The 13,248-nt window shown below is 58.8% G+C and overlaps 2 protein-coding genes across 7 annotated transcripts; one reads left to right on the top strand and one right to left on the bottom strand.

Moving 5' to 3' along the window:
- The first annotated feature begins 32 nt into the window (after positions 1 to 32).
- Positions 33 to 6,615, top strand: TMEM79 (transmembrane protein 79). Of its 4 annotated transcripts, none has more exons than XM_049634798.1 (4): positions 33 to 306; positions 2,183 to 2,985; positions 3,172 to 3,385; positions 5,655 to 6,615. In XM_049634798.1, the coding sequence occupies exons 2-4, from the start codon at positions 2,226 to 2,228 to the stop codon at positions 5,866 to 5,868; spliced, it is 1,188 nt and encodes a 395-aa protein (XP_049490755.1). In that variant the 5' UTR covers positions 33 to 306; positions 2,183 to 2,225; the 3' UTR covers positions 5,869 to 6,615. The 4 variants fall into 4 exon arrangements, with proteins under 4 accessions (XP_049490755.1, XP_049490757.1, XP_049490758.1 ...); XM_049634800.1 differs by lacking the exon at positions 5,655 to 6,615 and adding an exon at positions 5,030 to 5,276; XM_049634801.1 differs by lacking the exon at positions 5,655 to 6,615 and adding an exon at positions 3,971 to 4,051.
- A 237-nt stretch (positions 6,616 to 6,852) lies between these two features.
- On the bottom strand, positions 6,853 to 9,714 carry GLMP (glycosylated lysosomal membrane protein). Of its 3 annotated transcripts, XM_049634795.1 has the most exons (6): positions 9,536 to 9,713; positions 8,864 to 9,121; positions 8,471 to 8,668; positions 8,137 to 8,355; positions 7,473 to 7,726; positions 6,853 to 7,348 (listed from the first exon to the last, which is right to left on the bottom strand). In XM_049634795.1, the coding sequence occupies exons 1-6, from the start codon at positions 9,653 to 9,655 to the stop codon at positions 7,183 to 7,185; spliced, it is 1,215 nt and encodes a 404-aa protein (XP_049490752.1). In that variant the 5' UTR covers positions 9,656 to 9,713; the 3' UTR covers positions 6,853 to 7,182. The 3 variants fall into 3 exon arrangements, with proteins under 3 accessions (XP_049490752.1, XP_049490754.1, XP_049490753.1); XM_049634797.1 differs by lacking the exon at positions 7,473 to 7,726 and having other exon boundaries at positions 9,536 to 9,714; XM_049634796.1 differs by lacking the exon at positions 8,137 to 8,355.
- Between the last annotated feature and the right edge of the window lie 3,534 nt (positions 9,715 to 13,248).

The raw sequence follows: 13,248 nt of genomic DNA, 5'->3' as shown, positions 1-13,248 counted from the left end.
GGGGGGGGGGGGGCATGCTACCAAGTCTCGCGAGGCTCGTTTTCCCTCCCGGGAAGTTGCCAGAACTAACTCTGGGCAGCGCGGCTTCTTTCCGGCCTCTCCAAGTCCTTGCGAAAAACTTTATTGACAAACCTGCCAGAGAACGGACAGTGGACCCGGCGAGGGGCTGGGGCTCAACTAAGGGTCGCGGCAGATGGGCCCACGGCCAGGAGCGAGACTTTGTTTTGTGCTGCGGTGGCCATTTGGTCCGCTCTGCCGACCCTACACCTGTCCCCCCGTTTGAGTCGCGTCTCTCTCAGGTTGCAGGTGATCCAGTTCTCCCTTTCCCCCGTTGCTTAAAAGAACAAACGAAAGTGTATGTGAGAGTTTCCCGGGGAGAGGAGGACCGTAAGAGTGAGGCCCCTCCAAGACGTGACCCTCGTGCAGGCGCCTCGCCCCACAGCCTTCCACTTGCTGTCTCTCAGCAGCCCAGCAAACATTTATTGAACGCCTGCTGTCTTCCAGCTTTGGGTTCTGGAGACACGGGCGAAGAGCGATCCAGACCCTGTCCCGCCCTCACAAAGCTCAAGTGACTTCGGGGTGAGGTCCCACAGGGATGAGAAGCCCCTCTCTCAGGTTTCTGCCTTGGAACGATTACCTTGGATTCCTATTGCTTTCTTGGCATTGAACCTAGGCTAAAAAAGCAAGGTATCTTGGGAAGTCTGGGGAAGTTGTGATAGGAACATAAATTCCCTTCCACCTCGGTGCGCCTGGTTCCAGCCACCAACCTTTCTTCTGTTCCTGAACCAGCCTAAGTGGGTCTTTTACTTGCTCTGGAGCCCTCCTCATTTCCTGTCAGGTCTCAGCTCAAACGTTGTCTTGGCAAAGAGGTTTTCTCTACTCAAACTGTCCTATTGATTAGGCTCTTTATTATCTGTTACCGCAATAGAACAGGCTACTCGAGGGCAGGGACCTTGCCTGCACTCTCCTCTCCTATGTCTGTGCCTAGAATAGTGCCTAGCCAATAACAGGTGCTCACCAAATACTGCACAAGTAAGTGTAGAAGTTCCACCTTTTCTACCTACTCCGAGCACCCTTTGATGTGCCCTCTGCTTTCCTGAGCTTCAAGCTCCTACACATCCCATCTGCCTAGAGCACACACTTACCCTTGTGCCCAGCTGCACCCCCACTTTCGGAAAGGGTGACGTCCTCCAATGCTTTTTCTGTCGGCAGATTCAGCAGGGCAGGGCCTGCCCCTTTAATCTGGGCCCCACCTGCTCTGGTCAGACAGGTTTGGAGACACAGGTAAAGGGAGAGAGACTGAGAGGGATACTTGCAGAGCCAGCAGGGAGCTGGGCAGCTCCTTCCCAAACGTTGGGGACCCTCCGCCTCTGCAGATGGAAAGTAAGAGGGTGTCGTGGGTTCACACGGCAAGGGGTAGAAGGCCCTTGAGGAGGTGGAGGGAGGGGACTCTGCCCCATCCAGAAGCAGTGAGATGGGGGAAACGGAGAAAAACAGGAGGGGAGGCATGGGGAACGGCCATAATTAGACCTAGAAGCCAGAATGGACAGCCCCAGGCCCTCTGGAGAGGGAGGATGGAGGGCACAGACTAGCGAAGAGCATGGAAACCACCCAGGTACCCACACTGTGGACGAAAGAACAGGGCGCACTGCCGTTGCGGGCTCCTTGGGACAGATTTATTAGCAAATCACTGGTATCGGTTTCCAGGAGAGTTTCAAACAAGGATCTACAAGAAGGGGAGGTTTGAGGGTAAAGGCGCAGCCTCTGGCCACAAGAGGCCCCTAGTGGGAAGGGAGCTCCAGGCAAAGTTCTGGACACCCCACCTTCCTCTGGTTTCTGCACTAGGGTGGGCGTGACCCCGGGGGTTTCGGAGGGGGCTGGTAGAAGGCACGGGCGGGAGCCGGCTGAGGCCACAACTGCCAACGCCTGTGCCCCCTGACTCACCCTCTCCTGCTGGATGGCGTCTGACGTCGAAAGGGTGTCTCCATTTCAGCCGCTCCCTTCTCTCCCACCTCCTTCTGTTTCAACACCTTCCTCGGTACCGGTACCGTGTTCTTCCTAAGGCCCCGGAAGGGGCTAAAGCCCGTGAGACCAGCTGCCCCAGAGAGTTCCAAGTCTATCTCCCTGTCCCAAGGGCCAGAAGCCAGGAACTTTTGACAGAGCTTTCTTCTGCTCCCTCTAGGGTGATAGGACCTCATGGTACACCCCAGAACTGAGGCCCCAGGATGACAGAACCCGAGACCCTGGCCCTGCTGGAAGTGAAGAGGTCTGAGGCCCCGGAGAAGAGCCCGCCCCAGGCCTTGGTCCCCAATGGCCGGCAGCCGGAAGGGGAAGGTGGGGCTGAGTCCTGTGGAGCCGAGTCCTCCAGGGCGGGGTCTTCTGCTGGGTCTCCCACCGCCGAAGAGGGGACTGAGGATGCTCTCGACAGCACGGTAAGCGAAGCTGCCACCCTGCCCTGGGGGACTGGCCCTCAGCCCAGTGCCCCGTTCCCAGACCCCCCCGGATGGCGGGACATCGAGCCCGAGCCCCTCCGCTCAGAGCCACCCACCAAGCTAGAGGAGTTGTCCGAAGATGATGCCAACCTGCTGCCCGAGAAGGCGGCCCGGGCCTTTGTGCCCATCGACCTGCAGTGCATCGAGCGGCGGCCCCAGGAGGACCTGGTTGTGCGCTGCGAGGCGGGTGAGGGCGAGCGCCATCGGACCCGCCCGCCTGCCCGGGCCACCCAGCCCGAGCCCCCCGAGCGCAAGTGGGCCGAGGCCGTGGTGAGGCCGCCAGGCCGCTCCTGCGGGGCCTGCGGGGGCTGCGGGGGCCGGGACGGGGTGCGGGCCGTGGCCTCGGTGGGAGCCGCCCTCGTTCTCTTCCCCTGCCTGCTGTACGGGGCCTACGCCTTCCTGCCCTTCGACGCCCCGCGGCTGCCTACCATGAGCTCCCGCCTCATCTACACGCTGCGCTGCGGGGTCTTTGCCACCTTCCCCATCGTACTGGGTGAGCCGGGCAGGGGAGAAGGGAGCGGGGCCGGGGGCGGAGATCCCCTTCCCTGGGCCTCCCCCGCGCCGCCCGGTGTGCCCAGCCAGTGCGGGGGTGGGAGCCCCACCGCGAACCCTCCCCCGCCTCCCGTGGCCGCTGGGCGCTGACCCCCTGTGCGCCCTTCCCCCCTCCCCCCTGCCCCAGGGCTCCTGGTGTACGGGCTCAGCCTCTTGTGCTTCTCGGCGCTGCGGCCCTTTGGGGAGCCGCGGCGGGAGGTGGAGATCCACCGGCGCTATGTGGCCCAGTCGGTCCAGCTCTTCATCCTGTACTTTTTCAACCTGGCCGTGCTCGCCACCTACCTGCCCCAAGAGACCCTCAAGCTGCTCCCTCTGCTCACTGGCCTCTTTGCCGTCTCCCGGTGAGTGGGGTTGCGGGTGGGGCCCGGGGGAGATGATGGTGCTGGAGGGGCCCAGGCGTCTGGCCTGGGGAGATGGGGGCAGGGAGCCCACACGTGCGTCCTGCATCGGTGCCTCCACTGTCCCCCTTGCACCTTGCCTCACCTGGTAGCAGGTGTGTCTTCCCAAAGGAAGTTGAGTGCAGAGACCCAGGTACCAGCCTAACACTGGAAGGGCTTTCCGGTGTCATCTCGATCAACCTCCTGCTCGTTGCTGGGAGCGCTCTTCCGTGACCCTCTGGTCAGCTGGCCACTGGCCTCTAGCTGAACACTCCCTGTGACCAAGTGTCCAGTTCTTTGTAAGAGTGTCTGTTTCATTTTTCAAGTCCCATCACTAGAAGGTTTTTATTTATATTGTGCTAAAAAGTGCGCCCCTGACTTTGACTCTGGAGTTGCCTAAGACCATTCAGACACTTGACCACAGCTCCCAGTCCCCCCACTGCAACACCCTGCTCCCCCAGGGTCCCTCGGGCTCCTGTGACCTTCCCTCTGGCCAGGGGGGTCTCCTGCTTGTCCGTTGTCACAGGCATTGGCCTCCTGTTCCTACAGACGGGAGGCCACAGTGGCTCTCACGGCAGCCCCGCTCCTCTGCTCTCATTTGGAAGTCACCTGAACCCTTGGGGCTGCTTTCACGTGAACTGCTGCTGACCCAGAAAGTACTTCTGAATTTCTGGAGGCACACGGAGATCTTCCCATTTTTTCCCCTAACGTATTTCCTGTTGTTAACTTTTGATACGGGATTCCCGGTCACTTTAGCTGCTAGAACATTCTTTCTCTTGAGCTGGAATCTGTCTCCTCTGCCGCTTCTGATTGTAGTGTAGTGGTTGTCTGTCCCACCGGCCTCCTGACCAACGTGCAGCCTGGTTTCTCCTCCCCGTGTGACTCACCCTCCCGTGTGCGTCTTGGGGAGTGCTGATCTCAGACAGAAGTCGGCTTGAGCAGTAAGAATCGTCAGGGGGCTAAAGAGCACCCCCGGGGCTGTCCAGCCTGCCTCACCCACTTCACCGTGGGGAAGGCACAGCAGACCAGGGGAGAGGAGCTGCTCAGGCCGCTCAGCAGTGGTGGGGCCTGGAATACAGGCCCCTCCGTCTGTCACCAGGGCCCTTTCTTCCCTACCACGGGGCAAGTTACTCACACGCTCGGGCCTCCACTTCTCCATCTGTGAAATGGAGCTGTGGGGATTAGCGAGTTAATTCACGTAGCCTGCTTGCCAGAGTCGGCCTGATAAGGGCTCACCAGGGGAACCTTTCCTTCATTCTGCCTTGCTGCCCCCCAGGGCAGTACAGAAGCAGCAGGTACTTTCCCCTGCTCCGGGAAAAGAGCGAGGCACGTCACTTCTGTAGTAAGGGGTCCTTCCCGTATTGAGAGGAAGCTGAGGGGTGTGGATTTGGAGTACATCTTCCGAGAGGGGAAGGTCCCATGCCTCTGGGCTTCAGGCCCTCTCAAAGCTGGCTTCCTTACCCTCTTTTCCCCCCGCCCCTCTAAAATGGCAGGAGAGAGGGCGATGAACGGGCTTGGGTTCAAATCACGGTTCTACTATTTCCCTGATGTGTGACGTTGGGCTGGTTTTACTCAACCCCTTTGGAATCTGGGTTTCTTCTTCAAAAGGAGAGATAAATACAGTGGAGCATACTACAGCCGTAAAAGAATGAGGAGGCTGTTTCTGTACCGATGGAGCTGCACTCAAGACACGGTCAATGGGGAAAAGCGTGCAGAGCAGTCTACACGGCATGCTACCAAACTTGAGAAAAGGAAAACATAAATCTTTTGCTCACTCATCTACACGTACAACAGCCCTTGATGTGCCAGCCACCGTGACACTGGACGTCCGAGGAGGGGGTGGAGTGGAGGTGGAGAGAACAGGGTGGCTGCGAGTCAGGACAGGAAGACATTTTACCGCGCTCACCGCGGCCTTGGCGTTTCCAACCGTGTGGCTGTATGGTGCCCACGCCAAAGTTTTACACTTAAGTTTAAAAAGGAGACAGAGGGCGGGGAATGACGCCTCGGCCTCTCAGACACGTGGGGAAGTCTAAATAGGCCCCTGGAGGAATCAGTGCGGCGCCTAGTACTTAGTAAGCACGTAACCGCCAGGGGTTGAGAAGTGTCAGTTGTAGGCACCGACCGGCGTGGGCCCCCTGCCTGTGCTCCCCTCCCCCAGCCTGTACGCCAGCTAGCCCGTGCACTCCTCTCCGGGGGCCTGACTTCCTCTTGCCCCCCCCACCCCGCCCCCCAGGCTGATATACTGGCTGACCTTCGCCGTGGGCCGCTCCTTCCGAGGCTTCGGCTACGGCCTCACGTTCCTGCCCCTGCTGTCCATGCTGGTGTGGAACCTGTACTACATGTTCGTGGTGGAGCCCGAGCGCATGCTCACCGCGGCTGAGAGCCGCCTCGACTACCCGGACCACGCCCGCTCGGCCTCGGACCACAGGCCCCGGCCCTGGGGCTGAGTGCCCGCCCTCTCACCGCCCCCACCCCAGGCCGAGCCCCACTACTGCCCTGACTGTCCTCTGCCCTCCGTCGGTATTGCCCTCCACCTTGGGGGCCTGGGGCAATCGTGAGGGAGGGACTTTGGTTTCTGGCAGGGAACGAAGTGGACAGCTACGCCCCTTACGGAAGCTGAGGGCCCAGGGCCAGGAGCAGCCCCCAGCGCCGCCACGTGCCCACAGTGGCCACCCCCCCTCCCCGCCCCGGCCTCCAGCCTCCAGCCTCCCATGAGGCACCAAGTGGGCAGAGCCACAGCCAAACTGACCGTTTCTGTGCCACTGTCCAAGCAGAGGGCCTCGGGGAGACTGGAAGTGTTGCCCGTGCCCAAGATAAAGGCTGGGCATCCCACCAAACTGGACTTCCACGTTTGGTGAAAACCTTCCTGGGGCCCTGGGGCCCTGGGCTCCACGATTGGCCTTTGTAGGATCTTTAGCCTCCGTCGAGATGATCAAAACTGCCCCCGCCAGAGCTGCGGCCTCCGGTCTTCCAACCTATTTAGGCCCCTCGAACCTCCGGCCTCCAAACTGCCCAGAAGCCGCCACGCCCCTCCCATGGGAAGAGGTGCGGAGGGGGAGGCCTGCCTCCCCAGAGGGCAGGGGTATGTGTGTGCCAGCACCCACGTGTGTGCTGGCTGGGGAGCAGCTGCAAGGCACAGTGGCCGACGTCGACGCCGTCTGACCATGTGTCTGACAATAAATGGCTGCCACAGCTTCCCCGGCTCTTCTTTGTGGTTGCCCCCCGCTCTCAAGCGTCCCTTCCTCGTCAGACCCAAGCTGCATCAGACTCTCCCCACATGACGGAGTGAGGCTGGAGGCAGCCTGGTCCCATGCGGGGAGGGAAGCTACGTCTGGTGAGAAGGGGCCGCACTGGAGCAGTGCCTCCCACCGCCCCCCATTCCCAGGACCGGCCGCACAGCAGCCCGCGACACCCACACACCGAGAGAGGAGCCCAGGGCAGAAAATGAGTCTATTTCGTGCCCTCCAGGGCAGCCAGTCAGTCAGAAGGCCTCTCGTTTAGGCCTGTGAGTCCCATTTAAGGGAAATGGGGGAAGAGGGGCAGTAAGGCATCGCCAAGGGACCCTCCCTCCAGCCATCGCCCTGCCCCTGGCCCTCCCCAGAGTATGAGGGCAGCCCCATCTGGGGGTTCTCCGGAAAGGTGGAGGTGTCCCTGATGTTCTGCAGAAAAGCCAGGTGGGAGAAGGGAGCAGCCGACCCCCCGTCTGGCAGACCAGCAGGGCAAGTCCGGGGATCAACGTCCAGCCCTCCAGAGAGCGGGCCTCAGTTTATGCGCTGGTATTCTGAGCACTGCCTGTGGCCCAGCAGCAGAAACACGCCTCCAGCCAGCAGCATGAGCCCCGGGGCACCCAGGGCCACCGCCATGATGCCTAGGACTAGTGGGGACAAGGTGTCCAATGGAGGGGTGCCCACACCCAGGAGCGTCGACCTGAGGCAAGCACAAGTGAGAAACAGAGGTGAGCACATTAGACGAATACGCTGGGAGGCCAGGCTCCCCCACGTCCCCTCCCAAAGCCCCGGCTCAGCACCCCCACCCTGCCCCAGGCCCTCACCAACTGAGGTAGTGTGCGTCCCAGTAGCCAGGGCCTGTGGAAGTCCCAAATGTCAAATTGAAGGCACAGAAGTTATTGTGGGACTCAAAGAAGGCTCTGACTATGGGTGACTGGGGGAGGTATGCCAAAGAGGGGTGAAGAGGGGAAGCTTGGCAGGGCAGGGCTGATTCCCGGCCCCTCTGCCTCTGGGAGAAAGCCACTGGTCGCCACTGCACGAAGCCGGATGGGAGGGAGCCCCACAGCAGCTGGTTCACCTGGGGAGAAAGACAAGCCACAGGCTGAGGAGGACCAGCCTGTGCCCAACCCTTCTGTTCCCCCACCCTTCCCGGCCTCCAACTGTCACTAGGTGTCCTGAGTCCTGGGTCTGCTTCAAGGACTCACAGCCTGTTGGCACAGAGCCTTCATCTCTCCTCTGTCGGAAGGGGAGTTGGGCCACGGGCACTGGGTCCTTTTCCAGCCCCAACCCTCTGCAAACCTGCACTCAGCTCCTGCCCCCAGACCCCCAGGCCCCCAGGGCCGCCTTCCGTCTTCTCCACTGAAGGCAGAGATTTGTCAGCACAGTGACCGTCACTTAAAGGAGCTGAACTATGTCGCTAAAAGATAAACGGTTCCATGATTCTCTACGCATCCCCCCACCCACCCGCCTCTCTGCTGAAGGCCTGACCTGGAAGACAGCAGGTGCATATTCATCGTCGATGGAATGTTGCTCCTGCATCAAGGGGCAGTCGGGGCCCTGGCCCAGGGTGGCTACCTCCAGCCCAAACAGGGAGCGGTTTCCCCGGGGAGAGGCCCCGACCAGGGCCACCTCTAGCTGGCAGGTGTCGGCCGAATGCAGGAGGCGCGGGGGCTGGTCTGGTCTGCCGGATCCAGAGAAGGCCTGCACCTGGGATGGGGGAGGTGGGGGAGGACGGGAAGCAGGGGGGCAGGCCTGGCTTTGAAGGGCACCCCCACCCTCATAAACCAGCCTTCTGAGTTCCTCTGCTTCCCCACACCCTTACCCTGAAGGCGAGGCTGCCATTGGCAAAAGCCCCGGTGGGGTCGTCAGTGGGGCGGCCTCGAAACGTGGCGCTCAGGGTGGCAGGCTCCAATGAGTCCGTGATATTGTTCCAGGAGAACTTGGCCAGGGAATACGGGGGATACGGTTCTCCCGGAGGCTTGGCCCCCTCGGATGTGTTGGCGCCATCAAATTCAAAGAGCTGGCGGGTGGGGTGAGGTGGGGCAGGGCTTGCCTGAGTCCAGCTGTCCCCGGAACCACCGCCACCCACGGGCCCCCACCCGCAGGCTCCCGTACCTGACTGCTTCCCGTACCCCGTCTTCAGTCCCTCCCTCGAATCCGGATGAACCCTCTGCTCCGCACACGCTCCCCCTTGGTTCTCCCCCAACCTCCTCACCCTGGTAAAGACAAGGGCAGAAGAGAACTGGATGCTGTCCTTGGGGAGCACCACCAGGCCCCCGTCAGGCGCAGGGGACAGCAGGAGGCTCCAGTTGACACTCAGGGTGCTGTGGGGGGTGTCGGTGGCCACGAGCAGCACTGCCGGAGGCCCCACGCTGCTCCACACGTAGTGCAGCGTGGAGTTGGTTCCCACCGCCCGGATGTGCAGGAGGTTCTGGGGGGCGTCCAGCCCGGGAGGGATGACCTCCAGAGACACCTAGAACACGGAGCAGTGGAGGGTCCAGGGAACAGGGTCGGGGGAGAGACACAGGGCAAAGCAGCTTGGACGTGATGGGGAGAGGCAGGAGGCGTGTTGAGGGCTGGGGGAGAGGAGGGCAGAGCCACAACTGCCCGCCCCCAGCGGACGGATGAGGGCGCAGGGCAGGGGCAGGGGGAGAAGCGGCCCAACGCTCGCCTGGACCTGGGTCGCTCAGGGCTGAGTCAGGGCCCAGCTTCCACTGGAAGACAGGCAACCCTCACACCCGCCCTCCTCCACAGTCCTGTCCCAGGAGCCCTGGCTGAAGAACTCGTCTCCAAGCAGCCACCCCACCCCTGCGCCTCGGGTGCCCCGGATTCCAAGCTCCCTCCCAGGGCTGCGTTTCCCGAAACATCTACTGCTCTAGCCCCTCACCTGGCGGGTCTCCTCCCCCAGCAGGCCAAGCGGGGCTGCAGACGCAAGCAAACTCAGGAGGAGCGTGGGGCTGGGGGCACAGCGCCCCCAGCCCCGGCGGGGCCCCTCAGAGCCGCACATGCGGCCCCAGCCTCCGAGGGCGGAAGACACACCGCAGTCATGTGACTCCCAGATGCAGCTGATCTCTCTGCAGGGCGGGGCCAAGCCAGCAGCTCTTAAAGAGACCGCCTCCTTCCACCCAGATTCCGGCTTGAGCAACTCGTCCCCTGGGGCTGCGAGGCGTCCCGGCCTGCACAGGTGCACAGCCACACTCGCGGCCTCTCCTACCCGACTGGCCCCGCTCTTGCCTACAAGTGGCCAGGGTGTCTGCATTCAAGATCCGAATGGACCCCAATAAACTGGGTCCAGTGAGGAAGGCAGAGGGATTTGAAGGACTTCCGGGGCGAAGACGGCAGACCCCAGATAGTTCTTTTTGTCAATTATTAATATTTATGGAGCCCCCGGGTATGCCGGTTCCTGTCCTAGAAGAGCTTACGGTTTTATTGTGGAGAAGAGAGACGTCAGTAAATAGGATGTGAGAACAGCACGTAGTATTTGCAAAGGAGCTCCTGTCTGGCTGAACAAACCCGCTTTTTGTTGTTCTTTGGTGTTTCTGCTTAAAATTATTTTGGCTAATTATTTTGGCTAATAATAAATGCATAGGACACAAAATTCATAAGGTACCAAAAGGTATCATCTTTATTCCCCAGTGACTTGGGTCTTTCCCTCAAACAACCACTGTTACTTTTGAGTCCTTCCGAAGACATTCTATGCAGGGATGCCAGGACTCTTGATCTCGGGGTTGTGAGTTCAAGCGCCAGGCTGGGCCTAGAGCTTACTTGCCACGTATATACACATCTTGCATGTATATACATACAGGCGATACCACACATTGGCATCCAGACACCGCTCTGCAGCTTGCTTTTTCATTCTCACTTGCACATGGAGGGCTGTTCTGTATCGATGCACCTGGCACTGCCTTTGTCCACTGGTCTTTCAGTGACACTGCAGGGGGACGTCCCATGGATATGTTTGACCAGAACCTCGCATTTCCATTTGGCTACGGCGAACATTGAAATGAATGTCCCTGTATGTACTGCATTTCATATATATTTGAACCCAAATCTGTAAGATCAAGTCAGGGTTCGAGCTGCCAGGTGGAACTGACCTCTGCCTGAGACCAGAGGGCCTGTTTCCCCCCACCCTCGCTGAGTCTTTACGAGGCTTCTTGGCATTTCCCGCTGAATTAGGTGGACACCTCCTGTTCTACAGTCACTCTGGAGCTATTGTTTGCCTATTTTTCTGTAGTCCCAATCGTCTTGACTGCCACATTCTGAAAATTCTGTAAAGAAATTCACCTTTGTATTGGTACAAATATCACACCCCCCCACACTTTGTTCTCAGCACGTCAATTTTTTTGCCCTTATTTTTCCCCTGTGATAAATACGTTTAAAAATCTCCTGTTTTCTTCTAGTTTCACTTGCTTGTATTTAAATCTTTCAGCTGCCTCGAATTAATTTTGCAAACAATGAAGTAGGAATCCAATTTCATTTTCCCCCAAAATGGCTACTCTAGGATAAACTCAAGTTTTCTCAAAAAACTCATTTTTGAGACAAGTAACTTGTATCTTCTGAGTATCAACTCCGGGACCTGACAAGGGCAAGCGAAAACAAGAGTGCTGGCTGAGTACGGAGGGCCGGAGTAGTCTGGAATCCAAGCCTCCCCACCACCCAAAGAAATGTTGCTTTATGGGAGAACAGGATTTGGTGGAGTCTAGGAGTCTGACAGTAGGAAGGACCATGCGCAAAGTCAAGGAGGCGGCAAAGCTGTGTTCACGGAACAGTTTAGTGATAGAGACTCACGCCGGGCAATACAGAACACGGTGTGGGCAGCCCGCAATCCCAATGTTCAGTTTTGGCCCAGGCAGCACTAAGGGCCTTTGGAAGGCAGATGGGAGAACCGACTTGCCAGATCGAACTTGCCAGAAGGGATTTCCACGGGCCCAGGACGCACAGCTGCTCCCAGAGGAGAGGCCCCAACAGCAGCCAGAAAGCCCCCGTTTACCCAGCAGTCACCCAAGTCAGAGCTGCAACCAGAGTGGACGTCAGGGCCAATCACAAATGGGAGGGAGGGATCCTCACGGTGGGACTACCTTCCTCTGTAACTTCTCAGGTCCTGTGAGCACTACTTTGTCAACTTCTATTCACTTATTTGAGATTAATCCATTGTCTTTCTCTAAGACAGAATGACAAGCACTGCAAGTACAGAGGCAGGGAGGGCGCCCAGGTAGCTCAGCTGGTTGGGCGTCTGACTCTCGATTTCAGTTCGGGTCACCATCCCAGGGAGGTGGGATCGAGGCCCAGGTCAGGCAGGCTCTGATTCTCTCTCCCCCCCACTCTACCCCTCTCCTCTACTTGGGCTGTCCCTCTAAAATAAAAAAATTTTAAACAAAAACTTCAAAAAAAAAAAAAAATAAGAAAGAGGCAGGGATTTCAGGAAGAAACAGGCTTATCTCAGATCCCCTCAGAGGAGAGGAAAAGCCAACGACCTCCTAGTGGGCTGAGCAGGAAGCCAGAGCCGGGTGTGAACAGCCAAGAGGCCTCCAGAGCCCCGTCGCGCCTCCTACGCGGGGAGCACAGCCGGCTGAGAACACGGCTCTGCAGCCAGACTCCCCGCACAGCAATTCCGTCTTCCACTCACCAGCTTTCTGTCGGGCAGATTCTCCACTGTAAACTGGGGGTGTTGCCAGTCTTAGTCTTGTGAGGATCAGCCGGTATGTGCAAACTGGCTAGAACGTTTATCACGCGGGAGGGACTATGTGCCATTATTCTACCTAGTATTCAACCTAACGTGACTAAGTCCTGCGATCAGGGAGGAGATAAAGGCTGACTGTATGAATCATAAGGACAAAGGGGATGTGGAAGGCCCAGTGGCCAAGAGGAAGGGCAGCGAAGACACCAAAGGCTAGCCCCACCTAGCCTCCAGCATCCCACGGCCACCACTTTTTCCCTGGATAAAAACAAAGCACGAAGTGAGACGAAACCCTCTGTTTCTGCCGGCAGGGGAAGCGGAGGCCCTCCTGTGACACAAGGAGAACAGAGAACAGACTGCCGCCAGAAAGCACAGCGGCAGAGGAGAATTCCAGGTAAGATAGGAGGGATTCTGAAAAGTTATAGGACACGATAGAAAAAACCCAAGTTGTTTTCTAGGACAAGTGCCTGAGCCCTGGCACGTACTGGGTGTTGCTCTACACGCAGCCACACGTGGGCAACACCCACAGTCTGGACAGGTTCCTCCTGTTCTTGGGGTGGTGAACACAAAGCGGTGCTTCTTCAAGCTTTAACGTATGACCCTCTGGGGTGCCTGGGGGGCTCAGTCGTTAAGCGTCCGGCTTCAGCTCGGGTCGTGATCTCAGGGTTCGTGAGTCTGAGCCCCGCGTCGGGCTCCGTGCCGACAGCTCGGAGCCTGGAGCCTGGTTCCGATTCCGTGTCTCCCTCGCTCTCTGCCCCTCCCCCGCTCATGCTCTCTCTCTCGACAGTAAATAAACATTGAAAAATTTAAAATAAAGTACAATCCCTTGAACTCCCAGAGTCTTCCCAACCAGCATCTCTGAGAAGGTCTGAAAAATACCTTCAAGGAGGCACTTACCTCATTCCCATCCCTCCCCTCCCTCC

This window comes from Panthera uncia, chromosome F1 (assembly GCF_023721935.1).
Source record: "Panthera uncia isolate 11264 chromosome F1, Puncia_PCG_1.0, whole genome shotgun sequence".
NCBI lineage: Eukaryota > Metazoa > Chordata > Mammalia > Carnivora > Felidae > Panthera > Panthera uncia.
This window is presented reverse-complemented; position numbering and strand designations above follow the sequence as displayed.